This window comes from Pleuronectes platessa, chromosome 10 (assembly GCF_947347685.1).
Source record: "Pleuronectes platessa chromosome 10, fPlePla1.1, whole genome shotgun sequence".
Taxonomy (NCBI): domain Eukaryota; kingdom Metazoa; phylum Chordata; class Actinopteri; order Pleuronectiformes; family Pleuronectidae; genus Pleuronectes; species Pleuronectes platessa.
The window spans coordinates 4,833,607-4,849,023 of record NC_070635.1 but is presented as its reverse complement, the minus strand read 5'-3'; the positions used below and the strand labels follow the sequence as shown (position 1 = coordinate 4,849,023).

General features: G+C 44.3%; 1 protein-coding gene across 1 annotated transcript in view; it reads left to right on the top strand.

Moving 5' to 3' along the window:
• gabbr1a (gamma-aminobutyric acid (GABA) B receptor, 1a) overlaps positions 1-14,446 on the top strand; it is a 65,418-nt gene extending 50,972 nt beyond the window's left edge. Inside the window, 8 exon segments of the mRNA XM_053433012.1 lie at positions 2,956-3,088; positions 5,325-5,441; positions 6,470-6,580; positions 7,516-7,609; positions 8,770-8,897; positions 10,904-11,032; positions 12,352-12,495; positions 14,162-14,446. Of these exon segments, the coding sequence (XP_053288987.1) occupies positions 2,956-3,088; positions 5,325-5,441; positions 6,470-6,580; positions 7,516-7,609; positions 8,770-8,897; positions 10,904-11,032; positions 12,352-12,495; positions 14,162-14,446 (1,141 nt within the window).
• The last annotated feature ends 971 nt before the right edge of the window (positions 14,447-15,417 follow it).

The window sequence follows — 15,417 nt, the reverse complement described above, 5'->3', positions numbered from 1 at the left end:
TTCGTGGGAGCCCAGTAAAGAAATCAGTCACGACCGGCAGTGAAGGCAAAAGCTCGTAAACACTGTGAGTCAAAGTCCCAACAAGTAAATAAATACCTGCTCTCACTCTCCACCATGGTTCCCCATTGAGTAAACGATCTGCTTCCTGTTTACACCGGCCCGCACATGCCCTGTGCACGTGATCGGTCACATGATGTGCCTTTTCAGGTGCGTTGGTATGGACGGAGATTATAACTGATTTGGTATTATCAGATTGTTTTAGTTTTAAAATAACGATTTGTTTATTATTAGTATGGATGCAGGCTGAATTTGAATATTGGTGTTATTTGTGGGACAGTTGATGGTTAGTGGCTCTGAAGGTTCTGGATTCTAACCTGATGGTCGACTGGGGTCTTTCTGTGGGGGGGGGGGGGAGTGAACATGTTCTCCTCGTATCTGCCTGGGTTTGCTCCGGCTTCATCCCCCAGTCCAGAGACATGATGGTTCGAGTCACTGGAGACTCTTAATGTCCAGTAGATGTGAGTGTGAGTGTGAATGGTTTGATGTCTTTGTGTGTTCGGGGTTCCTGGGATTGGCTGCATCCGCCCAACGACCCACAGAGGATAAGCTGTGTATAGATAATGATGCATGTGAGTGGGAGGGGAAAGAAACTTGCATGTTTAATGCAGTGAGAAAGCTGAATGGCTCTTCTACCTGTTAAGTTAGTGTTACTTCCTTTCTGGTTTCATTGTCACTGCCCTGGAATATAAATCCTTCCTTTTAAACTGTGTCTTTTGATTGAGGTTTTTCCAGCTTAATACACACGTCTGTGAACCGAGCACAGCTCTGATGTCCTGACACCGGGTCAAACGGATATAAATGAGCTTATCATTTTGTGCAGAAAGCAGCCGAGGTGTGTTCCTCTGTGGACCTCGGGCTCCTGTTTGCTGCTCAGACCTCCTCCGGCTCTGATTATATTTCAAACACAATTGCACCGAAGGCTCCTCTCAGCAGCCGGAACTCCGAGTCAGTTCAAATCTAATCACATTTATTCATCAAGAGATTTCTTTTACGAAACAAGTTGGCTAGCAGCTGCCTGGCTCGGAGGTAAAATACTCAAATACAAACAGGAAAGAGTCAAACTGTGGAAACAGAAACACACTGACACTTAAAATATCGGCTGTTGCAGAATATCAAATCAAGTTTTATTTGAATAGCCCATATTCACAAATCACAATTTTTAACAGGGAAAAGGTAGAAACCTCAGAGATGCCACATGTAAAGGAGAACATCAGAGAGATCTGAGTGTTTGCAGAATTGATTAGAACAGACAGTTTGTAGCATAGTGGAAGTTCAAGAATTGATGGATTATTGTCAGTAACGGTTGAGTATCTAAGGAGACATATTATATATCAAGCTGTTGTGATCACAGTCCACCATCATGATCCACTGCCGCCATCAGGATCCACCATCAGCTGCCACCTCCATCATGTTCCATCACCACTATCAGGCTCCAACACCATACAGGATCCGCCATTACTATCACGATCTCTGATTCATCATAATCCATGATGTGGCCACAGTTTTCATTCAGATGTGTTGAAATTATGCCAGGGAGCTAATTAACTATGTTTGAAACGTTTATTTTTTGGAGGCGCTGTGGAGTCTAATGTTTATCTTAATGAGTTTACAGAGCTTTCGCCAAGATGGTCGATCTCAGTGGAGCTCGGGTTTTTAAAGAATAACGGTTTAAATATAATTGGAAATATTTCCTTAAATTTAGCTACGGCACTTTCAGGTTTACATCTAGAACATTAGTTTTTTTTATAGGTGGCATGTATTCTGATAATGACAAATCAAAGGTTATTAAATTATGATCTCATAGAATCGGATTATGTTGACTAGATGCATAGTAATGTGAGAAAGAAGCAGAAAACGCCCCGTGCAGCAGAATGAACATCACATCACATTCCTGGTGTGTAACGACATTTAAGATTCGTCAGAGGTTGAGGTGGGGCAGTGTGTTTATGTTAATGTGTGTTTGTATGCAGAGTGGGTGTCTGCTGTACAGTAAATAAGCAGTGTGGCCTCAGGGCAACACAAGGGCACGATGAAACAAACAAAGACACACCTCCTCCTGCAGCGGGGGGGGGGGGGGGGGGATCTGGGTGCTGGCTGGGTGGGTGGGTGGGTGTTGTGGTTCAGTGCAGATTAAACCAAACAAGTGAAGCTTAACCCTGAAGAATTTAGATTTTCTGTTTATGTACCACATAACCAGGCCATTGTTTGGTCTTTTCTTTTTAGCACAACATTGCTTATATGAACAATCAAGGAACAGGGCGCAAAATCTGATTCGGGAAATTATGTGTTGTTGTTTTTGTCATTCTATAAAAACCACAAAAATGTTCAACAAAGCATTTTGAAAGTTGAAAATGTTAAATACAGGTGGAAAATGTGAAGATATAAGTGTAAAGCTGATGTAACATAAATGTATATACACCTACTAGATATATAAACCTATTAGCAATAGAAAAGCAACTATTTAAAATATCTTAAAAAATGAAACAATTATATATATGAAAAAATACATAAGTACAACCAACTACATAGAACTTGAATAAGAAAGTAGAAGAATCGTTTTACTCAAACTATAAAAACTTCGACAGGTCTTTTGTTTATTGTGTATCCTGTAAAATGAAAGTCTTATATTGATTTGATTGATTGGATAATATAAACGCAGATACCAATATAAGGTACTGAAGACGTTTCACTTATCATCACTGATTACATTAATGACTGTCAGACGCACAATACCATCGATCGTCTGCACCAGTAAATAAAAAGATCCATTAAAACCCAGGATGAGACCAGTAAACAGCGATCGATGATGTTCCTGAGACGACAACAGGCAGATGTGTGTTTTTTCTAACTGTGTTTGTTTTTCTCTCTCTTTGTGAATCCGTCCTTGTTTCTAAGTTACATCCAGAACTCGCAGCCCTACCTCAACAACATGACGGCGGTGGGCTGCATGATGGCGCTGGCCGCAGTCTTCCCTCTGGGGATCGATGGCCACCACGTCCACAGGTCCCAGTTCCCCGTCGTCTGCCAGGTAACAGGGCCGAGGGCTCGGGGGGGGGGGATGGAGTTTCACACATGTCATGCCGACGCTGAAACGGCAGCTTTTACAAGGTCGGAATTCTCAAATCTGAAAGGTGACATTAGTTTTTCATTAGTTTTGTGTCCGTCACAGCAAAAAAATGTATTTAATTTCCCTTTCAAAGGAGACTGGGGTTATGAATGGTTTCAAAAGGGTTGAAATACACAGAGCTTTTTATTTTAGGTGACAACACAAAAACATACCTGGACGGACAACACCTGGATCTGTTCCCTACTGTCTAAGTGCCCCTGAGCAAGGCACCTTACTCCCCCAACACCTGCTCCCCGGGCGCTGTGCATGGCTGCCCACTGCTCTGTGTGTCCTCCTGTGTTCACCAGATGGGACAAAAGCAGAGAACAAATGTCCCCCATTTGCATGTATTGTGTGTGTGCATGTGTGTGGGACCAATAAATGTATCTTATCATCTAAACACAAAAGCAAATCTAGTTTCTCGCAGATCATTTGATTTACAATATGCAGAAAGAAGGTTTTTATGGAATTATTGCTCAATAACTCTTGAGTCTATGTTATCTACCTCAGCTTCACGTCCTATGTCCACGTCTCTGCTCTCAAATCCTAACATTGACTCGTTGTGTTGGATTTGCGTTGCTGCCGGACCTTGCAGTTATTTTCTCTTTACGCTTCACGACTGCAGCTGTCAGATTCACTCACGTCCTCCCCTGCTGGGAAGTTGTGTCCCTACTTTAAGTGAAACACACATCTGGGAGTTGTGACGCCCGCAGAGCCTGTGGCGGGGGGGGGGGGGACGCGAGCAAATCAAGTCCGCGGCTGTTTAAGAGTTTTGATCACGCACATTTAGCAGATGATCAAAGTTTAAACACTGACATTATTCATTATGCAACTGGACCTGTTTTTTAGGGGGGTCTGCTGCCGGTGGTTAGTCTCCAGTAACACAGAGGAAGGGATCCCGACAGTAATGAGGAGTGGGAGGGCTCCTCTGTCAGCCATGTTGAATCTCTGTGTTGTGGAGGCGATGGGGAGATTTTCCATTTCTGTCTTTTCTCTGCTCTTTGTCCCGGCGTCCACTTATTCTCCCTCAGGCTTTGTTCTGTCTCTCGCTCTATTCGGGATATGTTTCATTATTCTCTCCATCTTCCCTAAACTTATCAAAACTTATCTCTCAGCTACTCCTGCTCTGTCTCTCTCTCTCTCGCTCTGTCTCCCTCTCTCCATCCATCCATCATCTCCTCTTCCTCTTACCTCTTATGTGTTTTTCATCCCACACTTCTCTCCTCTCTTCATTATCACGCCTCTCTTCCCCCCTTCTCCTCTATATTTGTCTCTTCACTTACTTGTACTTCTCTCCCCTCTTCTTTCCTCTTTTTCCTCTCCTCTCCTCTCCTCTTTCTCTCCTCTCCTCTCCTCCTTTATTGAACGTGTGACTAAGATAGAAATGGACAAACAGCATGTTTCTATTTTTCTACCTTAATGAAAGTCTGTTTCCCCCCCGTGTGTTTCTTATTCTCCGCTGGAGGAAATATTTAATATCAATAAAAACTTTCCCTCGACCACAAATCGATAACTAGGTAATTAGCTGCGAGTGAAACATGGTGCGTGGGTTCTTGTGCCCTGGGTCTCGCCTCTCAGGCTGCTTGTTGGTGGAGCTTGTCAAAAATGAAAAAGTGCTCCCAGCTCCTCTATGTGGTTTTTATATGAAGTAAAAAAACATTTTTTATTTATTTACAGGGAATATTTTCTTCAAAAATGCTTTTTTATCTGATTTTCTTTCTTTCTTTCAAATGTAATTTCCAGTATTAATCAACATATATAATTAATCACATATTAAGACAGATTCTATATTATTACAATCTATTTTATTATATTTTCATTAATTACCATTTAAACCCCAGTCTGCTAAGAAATTATATTAATAAACATATATTATCAAAACTACTTTACATAGTGTTACAAATAATTTAATAAATGCTTATGAACTGAATGTAGATGCTTGATAAGACGACCTAAAGGAACATGTCTTTATTTACCAGAGAGTTTATTGATAGAATACACAGCTTTTACCTTATGTGCCCCCCCTCCCCCCTCCCCCCCCCCCCCCCCCCCCCAAAACTCAGGCTACACGTCTGAGGACAAAAAGGTTTTTTAAATGAATCTTCTTCTCTCCTCTTATTTCATCTATTTCTTCTATTTCCTTTCCTCCCTGCTTCAGTTCCGCCTATGGCTCCTCGGCCTCGGCTTCAGCCTGGCGTACGGCAGCATGTTCACCAAGATCTGGTGGGTCCACACCCTCTTCACAAAGAAAGAAGAGAAGAAGGAGAAGAAGAAGGTAAGGAGGGCGAGTGGGAGAAAGGGAGGGAGGGAGGGATAAGCCTCTCAGGAGGTGGGAGAGAAGGAAGAGGGAGGCCAGGCCAGGCAGCGTGTGTGGCACTGGCTGATAAAAAAAATAAAGTTAGAAATGTCTGAGTTCATAGTAACATAAGCTTCTCAGCGGCCGGCTCGGCATCGCTCACTGTGGCCGGGTGGTAGTGAGGGGGTGTGGAGATAAAGGTTTCGGACACACACTGACATACATAGTCTACTTTAACACACAAACATGCTAAGCACATGTTCCTACACACATATCTGGGAACATGCAGATTTTGGACGCGCAAAAACTATGTCATCAGATTTATTTGCCTGCTGGTCTGTGTGTGTCTGTGTGTGTGAGACAGAGAGAGAGACAGGGTGTGTGTGTGTGTGTGTGTGTGTGTGTGTGTGTGTGTGTGTGTGTGTGTGTGTGTGTGTGTGTGAGACAGAGAGAGAGAGACAGTACAAATACAAAAAGAAAAAAACGTGTGGAAGGACGGGAGGGGAGCTCGGGCAGGGCTCACTGGTGCTGCTGGTTTTCTGTTACGGGTGAACGGCTTCCATTACAGCTTCAGTTAAGAATAATGGAGTTGATATCAAGTGGCTTTGGAAGCCGTCCACACAAAAGCAGAATCATCTCAGTTTGTATAAACAATGCTTTCAGGTGGCTGCATAAATATAGCCACTGCTGTCCTGTGTGTTTTGCTCGCAGACAGACAGACACACAAACACACAAACACACTCACACGCTAACTCCCGCTGCTCCTAAAATACACTTGTACACACACACACACACACACACGCGCTCAGGTGAGACACAGTGAGAAAGACAATTCGTGCCCAGTCACGCAGAAATCACAAGGACGCCTGTCGGATTATTTGTCCTGGTTGTTTGTCTTTGTTTGCTCACCGGCTCACGGTGCCCTTGGATAGCGATGACTTGTTGTTGCATGTGTGTGTGTTTCATTCATTTTCTCGTTGTGTTCTTTGCCCCCGGAACTCACACAGCAACACTTGGAGCCGTGGAAACTCTACGCAACAGTTGGAGTGCTGCTGGCTATCGACTTCCTGTCACTCATGATTTGGCAGATCGTGGATCCTCTGCACATCACGGTCGAGGTAGAGTCTACGAGAGACGGATGAGATAATTTGTGTGTCATCACCCGTTTGCAGGGAGCGCGCGGCCGCCGTCATCAGTCAGCCGCGCGGTAACGAGACACCGAGCCTCGTCTGCAGAGCTGCTCCTTCATTTTGATTCATCTCACACTTACAATCTCAAACAAGGATAGATACGGTGTCATTTCACGAGGCACAGATGAGGAGCAGCGCTATAACCGTGACATTTATGGCCCGAAGAGTTATATGTGTTTGTGTGATAACGTTTGATTGAGCCCTGAGCACTGGTTAAGGCCCCCCCCCCGTCCCCCCCACCCCCCTGTGGCATTCGTGCAATAAGCAAACATCTCCTCTAATTAAGCATTCGTCAAACAGCCGGGGCCAACGTGTTAAATGAACTTCCTGCTTCGTAAAACCCTTCAGATGTCCATTAAAACTTTGCGTTTGACTTAATCAAAACTGCATTAATCAGTATTTTCATTAATAACATTCAATTTGAGCTCAAAGTGCAGAAAACACAGATTTATCCAACGAAACCCTGTTTGGTGCGTTTCAGCCTCTCAGAGCTCGTGGTTTCTTTTTGTCATACAGACCCTGTAGGAAGCAGAGCTAGATGTTGTTACCTCTCCAGCAGTCACAGCCTTATGTCGAATTTTAAATAGCCCTATTTCATATTTATTGGACATCTGATAGTCTGTTAGTTCAGTCGTGTGTATCTCCGTCTTGTCGGGGGGGCCTATTTACCCGCGGGGATCAATGCCTGTGCTCACTGTGGAGGTTTGCCTCGTTCTCCGCTGTGCACCGCTCATCCTCTCATCCTCTCTTGTTATCTCCCCCCCTCCTCTGTCTATTTCTCCCTCTCCCCCGTCCCTCGATCTCTTTTATCCCCCCCACCCCCCACCCCCCATCCCTCTTTCTCCCGTCTGCCGTGTGAGTAGAAGTTCACCAAGGAGGCCCCGAAAGAAGACTTGGATGTCCTGATTCAGCCCCTGCTGGAGCACTGCAGCTCAGAGAAGATGAACACATGGCTCGGTATCTGAAGTCTCTTCTGTTCTCGGGTTTCTCAGTCTGTCGCTTTTTAACCCTTCGCCGTGCTCTGGTTCTGGATGTCTTTGTCGCACACTTGGACATATGCACACACATATGCGTACAGACACACACACACACAGACACAGACACACATGTCCCCGCCAATCGCTCTGAATTAAACAACCTCCCTCGTCCCTCGCCGCCCCCTTACAATTGATTCCTCTTTCTCTTCCTCTGCTTCTCGCTTCTCCTCTTTTTTGTCGGCCCACGCAGTCCCCTTTCTCTCTCTCTCTCTCTCTCTCTCTCTCTCTCTCTCCCTCTCTCTCTCTCCCTCTCTTGCTGTCTGTCTCTCTGCTGTCTTCCTCAGCGTGGCAGCTCTTATGAAAGTATAATGGTGCTGAAATTCAAATAATGTGGGTCATAAACTGGGCCATTGCCCCATAGCATTTCCTCTCCCGGAGAAGAAGAGATGGCGCTTTGATATCGTGTAAAGAAACAATGGCCAGTCTGAAGAAGTGTCAAACTCTCAGCTCTCTTATCTTTTTCTCCGAAATGCCTTTCTACATATTCAACCTTTTACGCTCGATACTAGGAACATTTTTGGGTTTTATACCTGAACCCACTCATACTCCACTCTAGTCTTTAATAGATTATATCTATGTTATAACCCGTGTCAAAGGTTAACTTGAGATTTCTGTAGCAATAAATTAAAGCTGACTTGCAAGAGAAAGAGTAGAAAGACACATACGTTTTTTGCATGTGACAAAAATGACGTGATTAGTGTTAACACATGCAAAGTGATCTGATCTTCATTATCCTGATAGACACGTGAATGTCGGGATCAAAACTTCACTCCAGTCCAAACTCCAAATGTAAACCTCTCTGGTAGGAGAGGAAAGGTCGGGGGGTCAACCACAGTCGGGGCGGTTCATTGTGTGGGATCCGTGAAAGACCAAGACAACACACACAATAGTTGTTGAGATATTTCACCACAGACCAAAGCACACACAAAGACATCCAGTTTCAAAGAACACCCCATTTTCTTATTGTTTTGCCTTGTACAATTTTTACCCCATTACTTTGAATTACCTCCCTCTCACACGTCTCCGCCGCCATTCACTCCTTTATTCCTTTTTCTCTCTCTCCGGCTGTTTCTCCCACAGGTGTGGTTTACGGCTACAAGGGTCTGCTGCTGCTGCTCGGCATATTCCTGGCTTACGAGACCAAGTCCGTCTCCACAGAGAAGATCAATGACCACCGCGCCGTGGGGATGGCTATTTACAACGTCGCTGTGAGTCACAAGAAAGAAGCCATCAAGCCCGAACTCGGCTTTCTGGGTGTTTCTGTCTGCGGCCGTCTGAATAGCATTAAATTAGCAATAAGTATGATTTTTATTGCCCCGTAGCACAGAATGATCGTAATCTATCTGCGGGGGTCAATCGATGGCGGCGCCCTCGTGATTACCGGGTCTGGCGTTGAGATTTCTGAGCTCAGCTTCCCTGCTTATATCAGAACAAAGAGCAGGCGACCGACAGAAGCCTGGTTCTCAAAGGGGAGCTGGTTGCACTTGCTGCACGTCGTTTATGAAAGTTAATGGAGTTCACAGATAACTTAACGCTCCTTTTAATGCCCCTGCACAGCATCATCTCTTATTTGAGTAGATAACTGCCTCAAGGTTCACTCATTTCCCATCAATCCTCCAAACTCCCAGTGAGAAGAAGTCAGCTGAGGGCCCAGCAGGAGTAGAAACGTTCCCTCTCAAAACGACCTCTGGGGCCTGAGCAGCACAGGATTGATGATGTAGTCTAGAAAAGTACACGCCCGTGTGATGATTGGCTGAAACAATACGAGACAATACGAGGCGTGTTTATAAAATATTCACGTTTTTTCCACAAGTACGTCTTGAGGATTTAATTCTCTTAAAAGCAGATCTCTGGACGCATTCTGTCCAAATGATAATACTGCCGGTGAAAACTGCTTCCTCGTATGAATCATAAATCTGGATGCCTGTGGAGCAGCGATAGTAGCGCTCGGATCTCAGGTCTCTTTTGTCAAATGAAAACCCGCTGGAGCTTCCTGCTGGAATATATGTTAACTTAAATCAATAAAACACCAAAGGTTGCAACTCAAACTTTTATATTTCTCTTTAGGTCTGTAGTAGCTCTATGTCCCTTAGCTGGAGTGTATACATGCACATCGTAGCACAGTGTGGGTTGTGCATCTTCTTTGTGTTGCGTTGCACAGAGCTTTGTACGCAGATGCTCCCCCGTCCTATGATGGGAACAGGTTCAAATGTACTTTGCAGCCATTGGTCATAAAACATTTTTCAGTGGCTGCTAATGGCGAGTGAATCATCTCAAACGGCGGCACCTTGGATGCACATTACACCAAAATAGCTGCCATTATGTTCACTTTAGGCACTTTAGACAAATACTCGCTGCCATTTCCTGACACTCTTGACACTGGGAAACTTTTGAAATGGATGTAAAATGTCTGGTTTAAAGTGGTTCCTGTCACTTCAACTGCCAGAGGAGTTTCTCTGTTTTGATCAAAAGCCGGCAAAACATTTGTTCACTTTTTCTTTTTTTTTTTTTTTCCTTTTTCAAAACTGCCATTTCACTGAATTTCCTGTCCTTGCTCCGATCCCCCATTAATACATAAGAGAGGAGGCGTCCTAACGAGCAGCGGAGCGCTTATCAACTCGTACTTTGTGGATATGTAATTAATAACTGGATTGATCTCGCCTCTTCCATCAAGGGGAGAAGTTATCATTGATCTATCATTCATGGTTATTTATGACGGCTTTAAAAAGTAGCTTGCAGCTCATTTCATCACGAGCCTCTCTCATAACGCCAGACAAGTCCAATGTTATTATTTCATGTTATGATATTCTCATTTTGGTTTTATGATGATGTCAATAGTTAATGTTGTCTGCAGAGGGACCTCCTTCCTCTCTGCTGAGCCGCGAGCTTCAGGCCCTGATGAGATGACAATGTGGTGATTGTCAGATCGCTGCCGCTGCAGTCATGACTTTTTAATGCTGTGTTCACATGGGAGCCCCCCCCCCTGGAATCATAAACAGATGCCTAATGCTTTTATGGATGTGATTTTTTTTCTTCCCTTCTCCTTCTCTCCCCCGCTCCGACTCGACTTCATCCTCCACCTTCTCTCCTTGAACACCGCTCTGCCTCCTGCTTTCTCTTTACTTAAACCTCACCTCTACTTTCCTTTGTTTCCACCCCTCTTTCTGCCCCCCCCCCCCCACCTCTCCCTCTTTCTGTCTCTCTCTCCCTGCAGGTGTTGTGCCTGATCACGGCTCCGGTGACCATGATCTTGTCTTCGCAGCAGGACGCCTCCTTTGCCTTTGCCTCTCTGGCAGTCGTCTTCTCGGCCTACATCACCCTGGTGGTGCTTTTCGTACCCAAGGTGCTGTGACTCATGACCGACACCTTTTTAGTAACTGCCGCTGCACACACACACACACACACACACACACACACACACACCGACAATCACACTCCAAAGGTCAAACGTGTTAGTCTCAGTGACTTTAGGGAAGAGATTCCAACCCGGGCTGCACGGTGTCTGGAGGTCTGTCGCTTTTCAAAGTCACCTGAACACACGTCGAGTGCTGCAACACTAGATATGAAGGCTACTTAAATATGTTTGAATATGTTTTGGCCATAAAGATAATTATAAATTAATTAAACAATTATTTTAGCAAAATCATTTGAAGTTTATAGATGTTATTTTTGTTTATTAGAGCCCGACAGATACATCAGTTGGACAAACAACAACATTATGATTGATGATATGAAAACGAAAAAAAGATTGATGATTTTGTTTTACAGATTGAACTATGCGGGAAAGATGCAATTATGTTAATTAAAAATAGGTTTACTGTATTTTTTTTATAGAGTTTATGGTTAAGCTATAAAACAGCAATCATCCATACATGTATTTGTCCAATGACATCTTTGGAATCATTGCCAATTTTATTTATTTACATGTCAGGTGATTTATCCTCATCAGAAATGTTTTACTCCCTAATATCGACAATGGCTCCCAAATCGGTCCGTCTCTATAATTTCCATTTTTCCAAGAGAGGAAAATCTTGTGTCACACACAAAGTGAAACGCTGAACATCTCTTTATTTTATTCACAACAATATTTCTCTTGTACACAATATTGCTCTGTGCTGTTTGATATATCTGCTGCCATGTTCCAAAAAACAAATGACTTCCAGGGGGGGGGGGGCTCTGAGCTATATAAATAAAACGTATAACTGTTGTTATTATTACATGTCTGGGAGCTATTACATTGATTTGTTTGTGATAAACAGACGAGGAGCCGGGCGGAAGGCTCGTGAGCACTGGTGCAGACAGAGGAGAAGAGCACCACCTACAGAAACTCAAACTTTATTAATTGTGAAAACACACAATCACATTATCATCTGCACTGTTTGATAGTCGAGAAGCTTCTGGCAGCGCGGTGCAGACACGGCCCGGCGGTGAGATCTCAGCCCCCGAAGAAGTCCAAAGAAAATAAACAACACTTAAGATAAACTTCAGTGATAAAAAAACAAAACATTTCTGAGCCTCCGGTAAAGGATGAGAGGTTTGGCTGCAAATATTGAAGCCGCGCTCTCATTAGGTGTCCGCTGCAGATGCATTATTCATCCGGCGCGGTGCCGTCTCAGGACCGACTTTGTTCTTTATTGACTTCCTGCCCCCGGTGTGCTCCAGATGCGGCGCCTCATCACCCGTGGCGAGTGGCAGTCGGAGCAACAGGACACGCTGAAGACCGGCTCGTCCACAAACAACAACGACGAGGAGAAGTCCCGGCAGCTGGAGCGAGAGAACCGGGAGCTGCAGAAGATCATCCAGGAGGTGGAGACATCCCACAAACACACTTTTATCATTATTATTTATCATGTGCATCCACACGCACACGCACACACTGCACATTTCCATATCATTAACATTTTGTCCCGGAGACAGACGCTGTATTATACATATATTCATGGGCTTATTGATAATACATGTTCATGTGCTGTATCTACATGCAGATAGTATGTAAACTGTTGATTTTTGAACATACATATGTGAATTATACAAACCTCTGGACATGCAACGCTGCATATTATGAGGAAATGGAGACGCGATACAATCTTATCACGCTTCCTCTGCAGTTGTGGGTTTATCTGTTGTAGGATTTTCTTGAAATGGCACAAAATTCTTTTTTGTCCGATAACATGTGATGTTTCACCAACAGTCTGTTTATCTGTTGATCCTCACGGGGTCACAGGGGAGCTGGATTATGTTTAAAACAGCAAATCACCACATTTGAGGAGCTAGGAGATCATATTTTGGCAGCTAAAAAGTGACTGTTTATTCAATTCTGTAAAAAAAATGTATTTGTGTAGCACCAAATCAAAAATAGTTGTTTCTAGTCAGTGCTTTTGGTCCATAAATCATCTGTAAAAATAAGTTTTGGGTATTTTACATTCAGGAGAAGATTATCCAGGGTTAATATCGATATGTCCCTCGAGGTAAGAGCCGGGCTGATGCTCTTCAGAATCATTAATGAAGTCAAAGAGTCCTCGTAGTGGACTTTCAGGAAGCTGGAGGCCGACTGGAGGCCATGATGATTTATGTATTGTGGAATCGAGCTAAAGTCCAGGAATTCATGTCGTCTCATTCATTCCTTCAGTTCATTCTGTTCAATTCCTTATCTGTTTAAATATTAGCTTCTACAGTTCTTAAAGGTGTCTACAGTAGGAGGTATAGTTTAGCATTAATGAAAACCTTTATGTGTTTTAATATACGGACCAGACTCTGCTTACAGCTAAGTTAGGGTGCATTATGAAACATTTGTTAAATCTTTAATTACTGCTTGTAAATGATAAATAGGGGGCGGTAGAGTTTAGTGTTACAGTCGCCAGAAATAGAAAATGGAAAGTACAGCCAGAATTACACACTACATATATTACCAAGACCAACAGTCCCTTTATGAAACCACATTTAAATCTGCTAAATCAAGATATTTATTTAGATCTGCACAAATTTGTATCCCACACACTCCAGAACATCAGTCCCCCTCAAGATAACCGATTTTTTTCTTTCATAATTCAAGATTCATGAATTATTCTTTGAGAAACTGAGGAAAATATTGAAAATAGCCCTTTGGCGGAGGTAATAAACTCAAGGATACGAGATTTGATCTTGTGAGTGAATTTTGATCATTTTAAAATATTGAACGAGGTATACATTTACAAAGAAAGAGCAGGATTGGAAGATATGACAAAGATATATGAATATGTCAGTCAAAGTCAACTTTATTATAAATTCTGACATGGAAATGCGGTTTCTCTCTGATCCCAGGTTTAAACATACAAGTAGACAGAACATATCAAGTACTCAAAACATAGCACAACATAGTCTGCAGTCAAAAATACATTTCTCAATTACTGAGCTTTTAAATCTGATTCCTGTTTAATAAAGGAAAGTTGAAGTCCATTGTTAAGTGATCACTCTCCCTTCGTTGTGTTTTCAGAAAGAGGAGCGGGTCTCGGCGCTCCGCAACCAGCTGGCTGAGCGACAGTCCCTCCGCAACCGCCGCCCCCCTACCACGGGCCAGAACCAGAACCACAACGCTCCGCCGCCCTCCTCCCAGCCGGACCCCAAGTCCCTGCTTCCCCCGCCCGGCTACCCCAACCCGGCCACGGACAATCACGCGCTCCCGCCCTCCTTCTCCAACTCGTCCAGCCTCTACCCGGCGGACAGCAAGATGAGCCGCAACCACTGTCACAACAGCCAGATCCCACTGCTGTACAAGTAGGGGGCGAGGCCCGGGGCGGGGGGTGGAGGTGGGTGAGGGGGGCGGGTGTGTGTGGGGGGGGGGGGAGGCAGTCACACGGTGCACACAGGGGACACAAAACACACGGAGACACTGGGACCATCACTTGTTGACTTGAGCACGGCGGTGTGGTGACACCGTTTTGAAATGAAGAACACAGGGGCACTTCACACCTGGCTGCCTCGGTGGTGGTGGTGGTGGTGGTGGTGGTGGGGGGGGGGAGGGGGAGGGGGGGTCCACGCAGGTAACACCCGTCCTCACGCTTTTGATCTCACTGCGTTCAACTCAGCAACCAGGCACCCGAGGTCCTCTGCAGAGGTCACGTGAAAGGACAGATCTTCTTCTTCTTCGTCCCGCTGTGGAGGATCACATCAAAGGAAACATTTGTGTTTGTGTCTTTGCGATGTCGTCTCCATCTTTTGTCTTTCAAGTTCGTGGACTAGACAAGCACATGCAGTAGTGGTTTATATCGTTCTGTAATATCTGATCCGTCTTTTCCGTCATGGAGTCGTCGTTTTTTCCAATGATTTGTTTACTTTTACCGGAGAGCGTTGTGCAAACTGAGATTTTACAAGAAGGGACAAAGCAATGTACAGTTTTCTTTCCTCCGACGTTTCCTCTGAACGATGGCTGAGCTCGACCGTGTTTCCCCGACGAGTGAGAACGTGCATTGTTAAACAGCCATAATTTAGAAGGGCCGAGGAGCTCAGCATGTTTAGATGTTTGTTGTCTGGACGGTGCATTCGAGTTCAGCCTCTCAAACACTGAGTCGTCTGCTGATGTGTGAATATTAGGCCAATTTGAAAGGAGGACGAGATCAAAGCCTGCTGACGTACAAGGACAATTTTGATAGTTTTGCCATTTGAAATGATGTTTGTATTTTTCGAGATTTGTGTTGTATCTCCTCAGCAGTAAAATACAGTTCTAGTCATCGAAGAACTCCCTCATCCGGC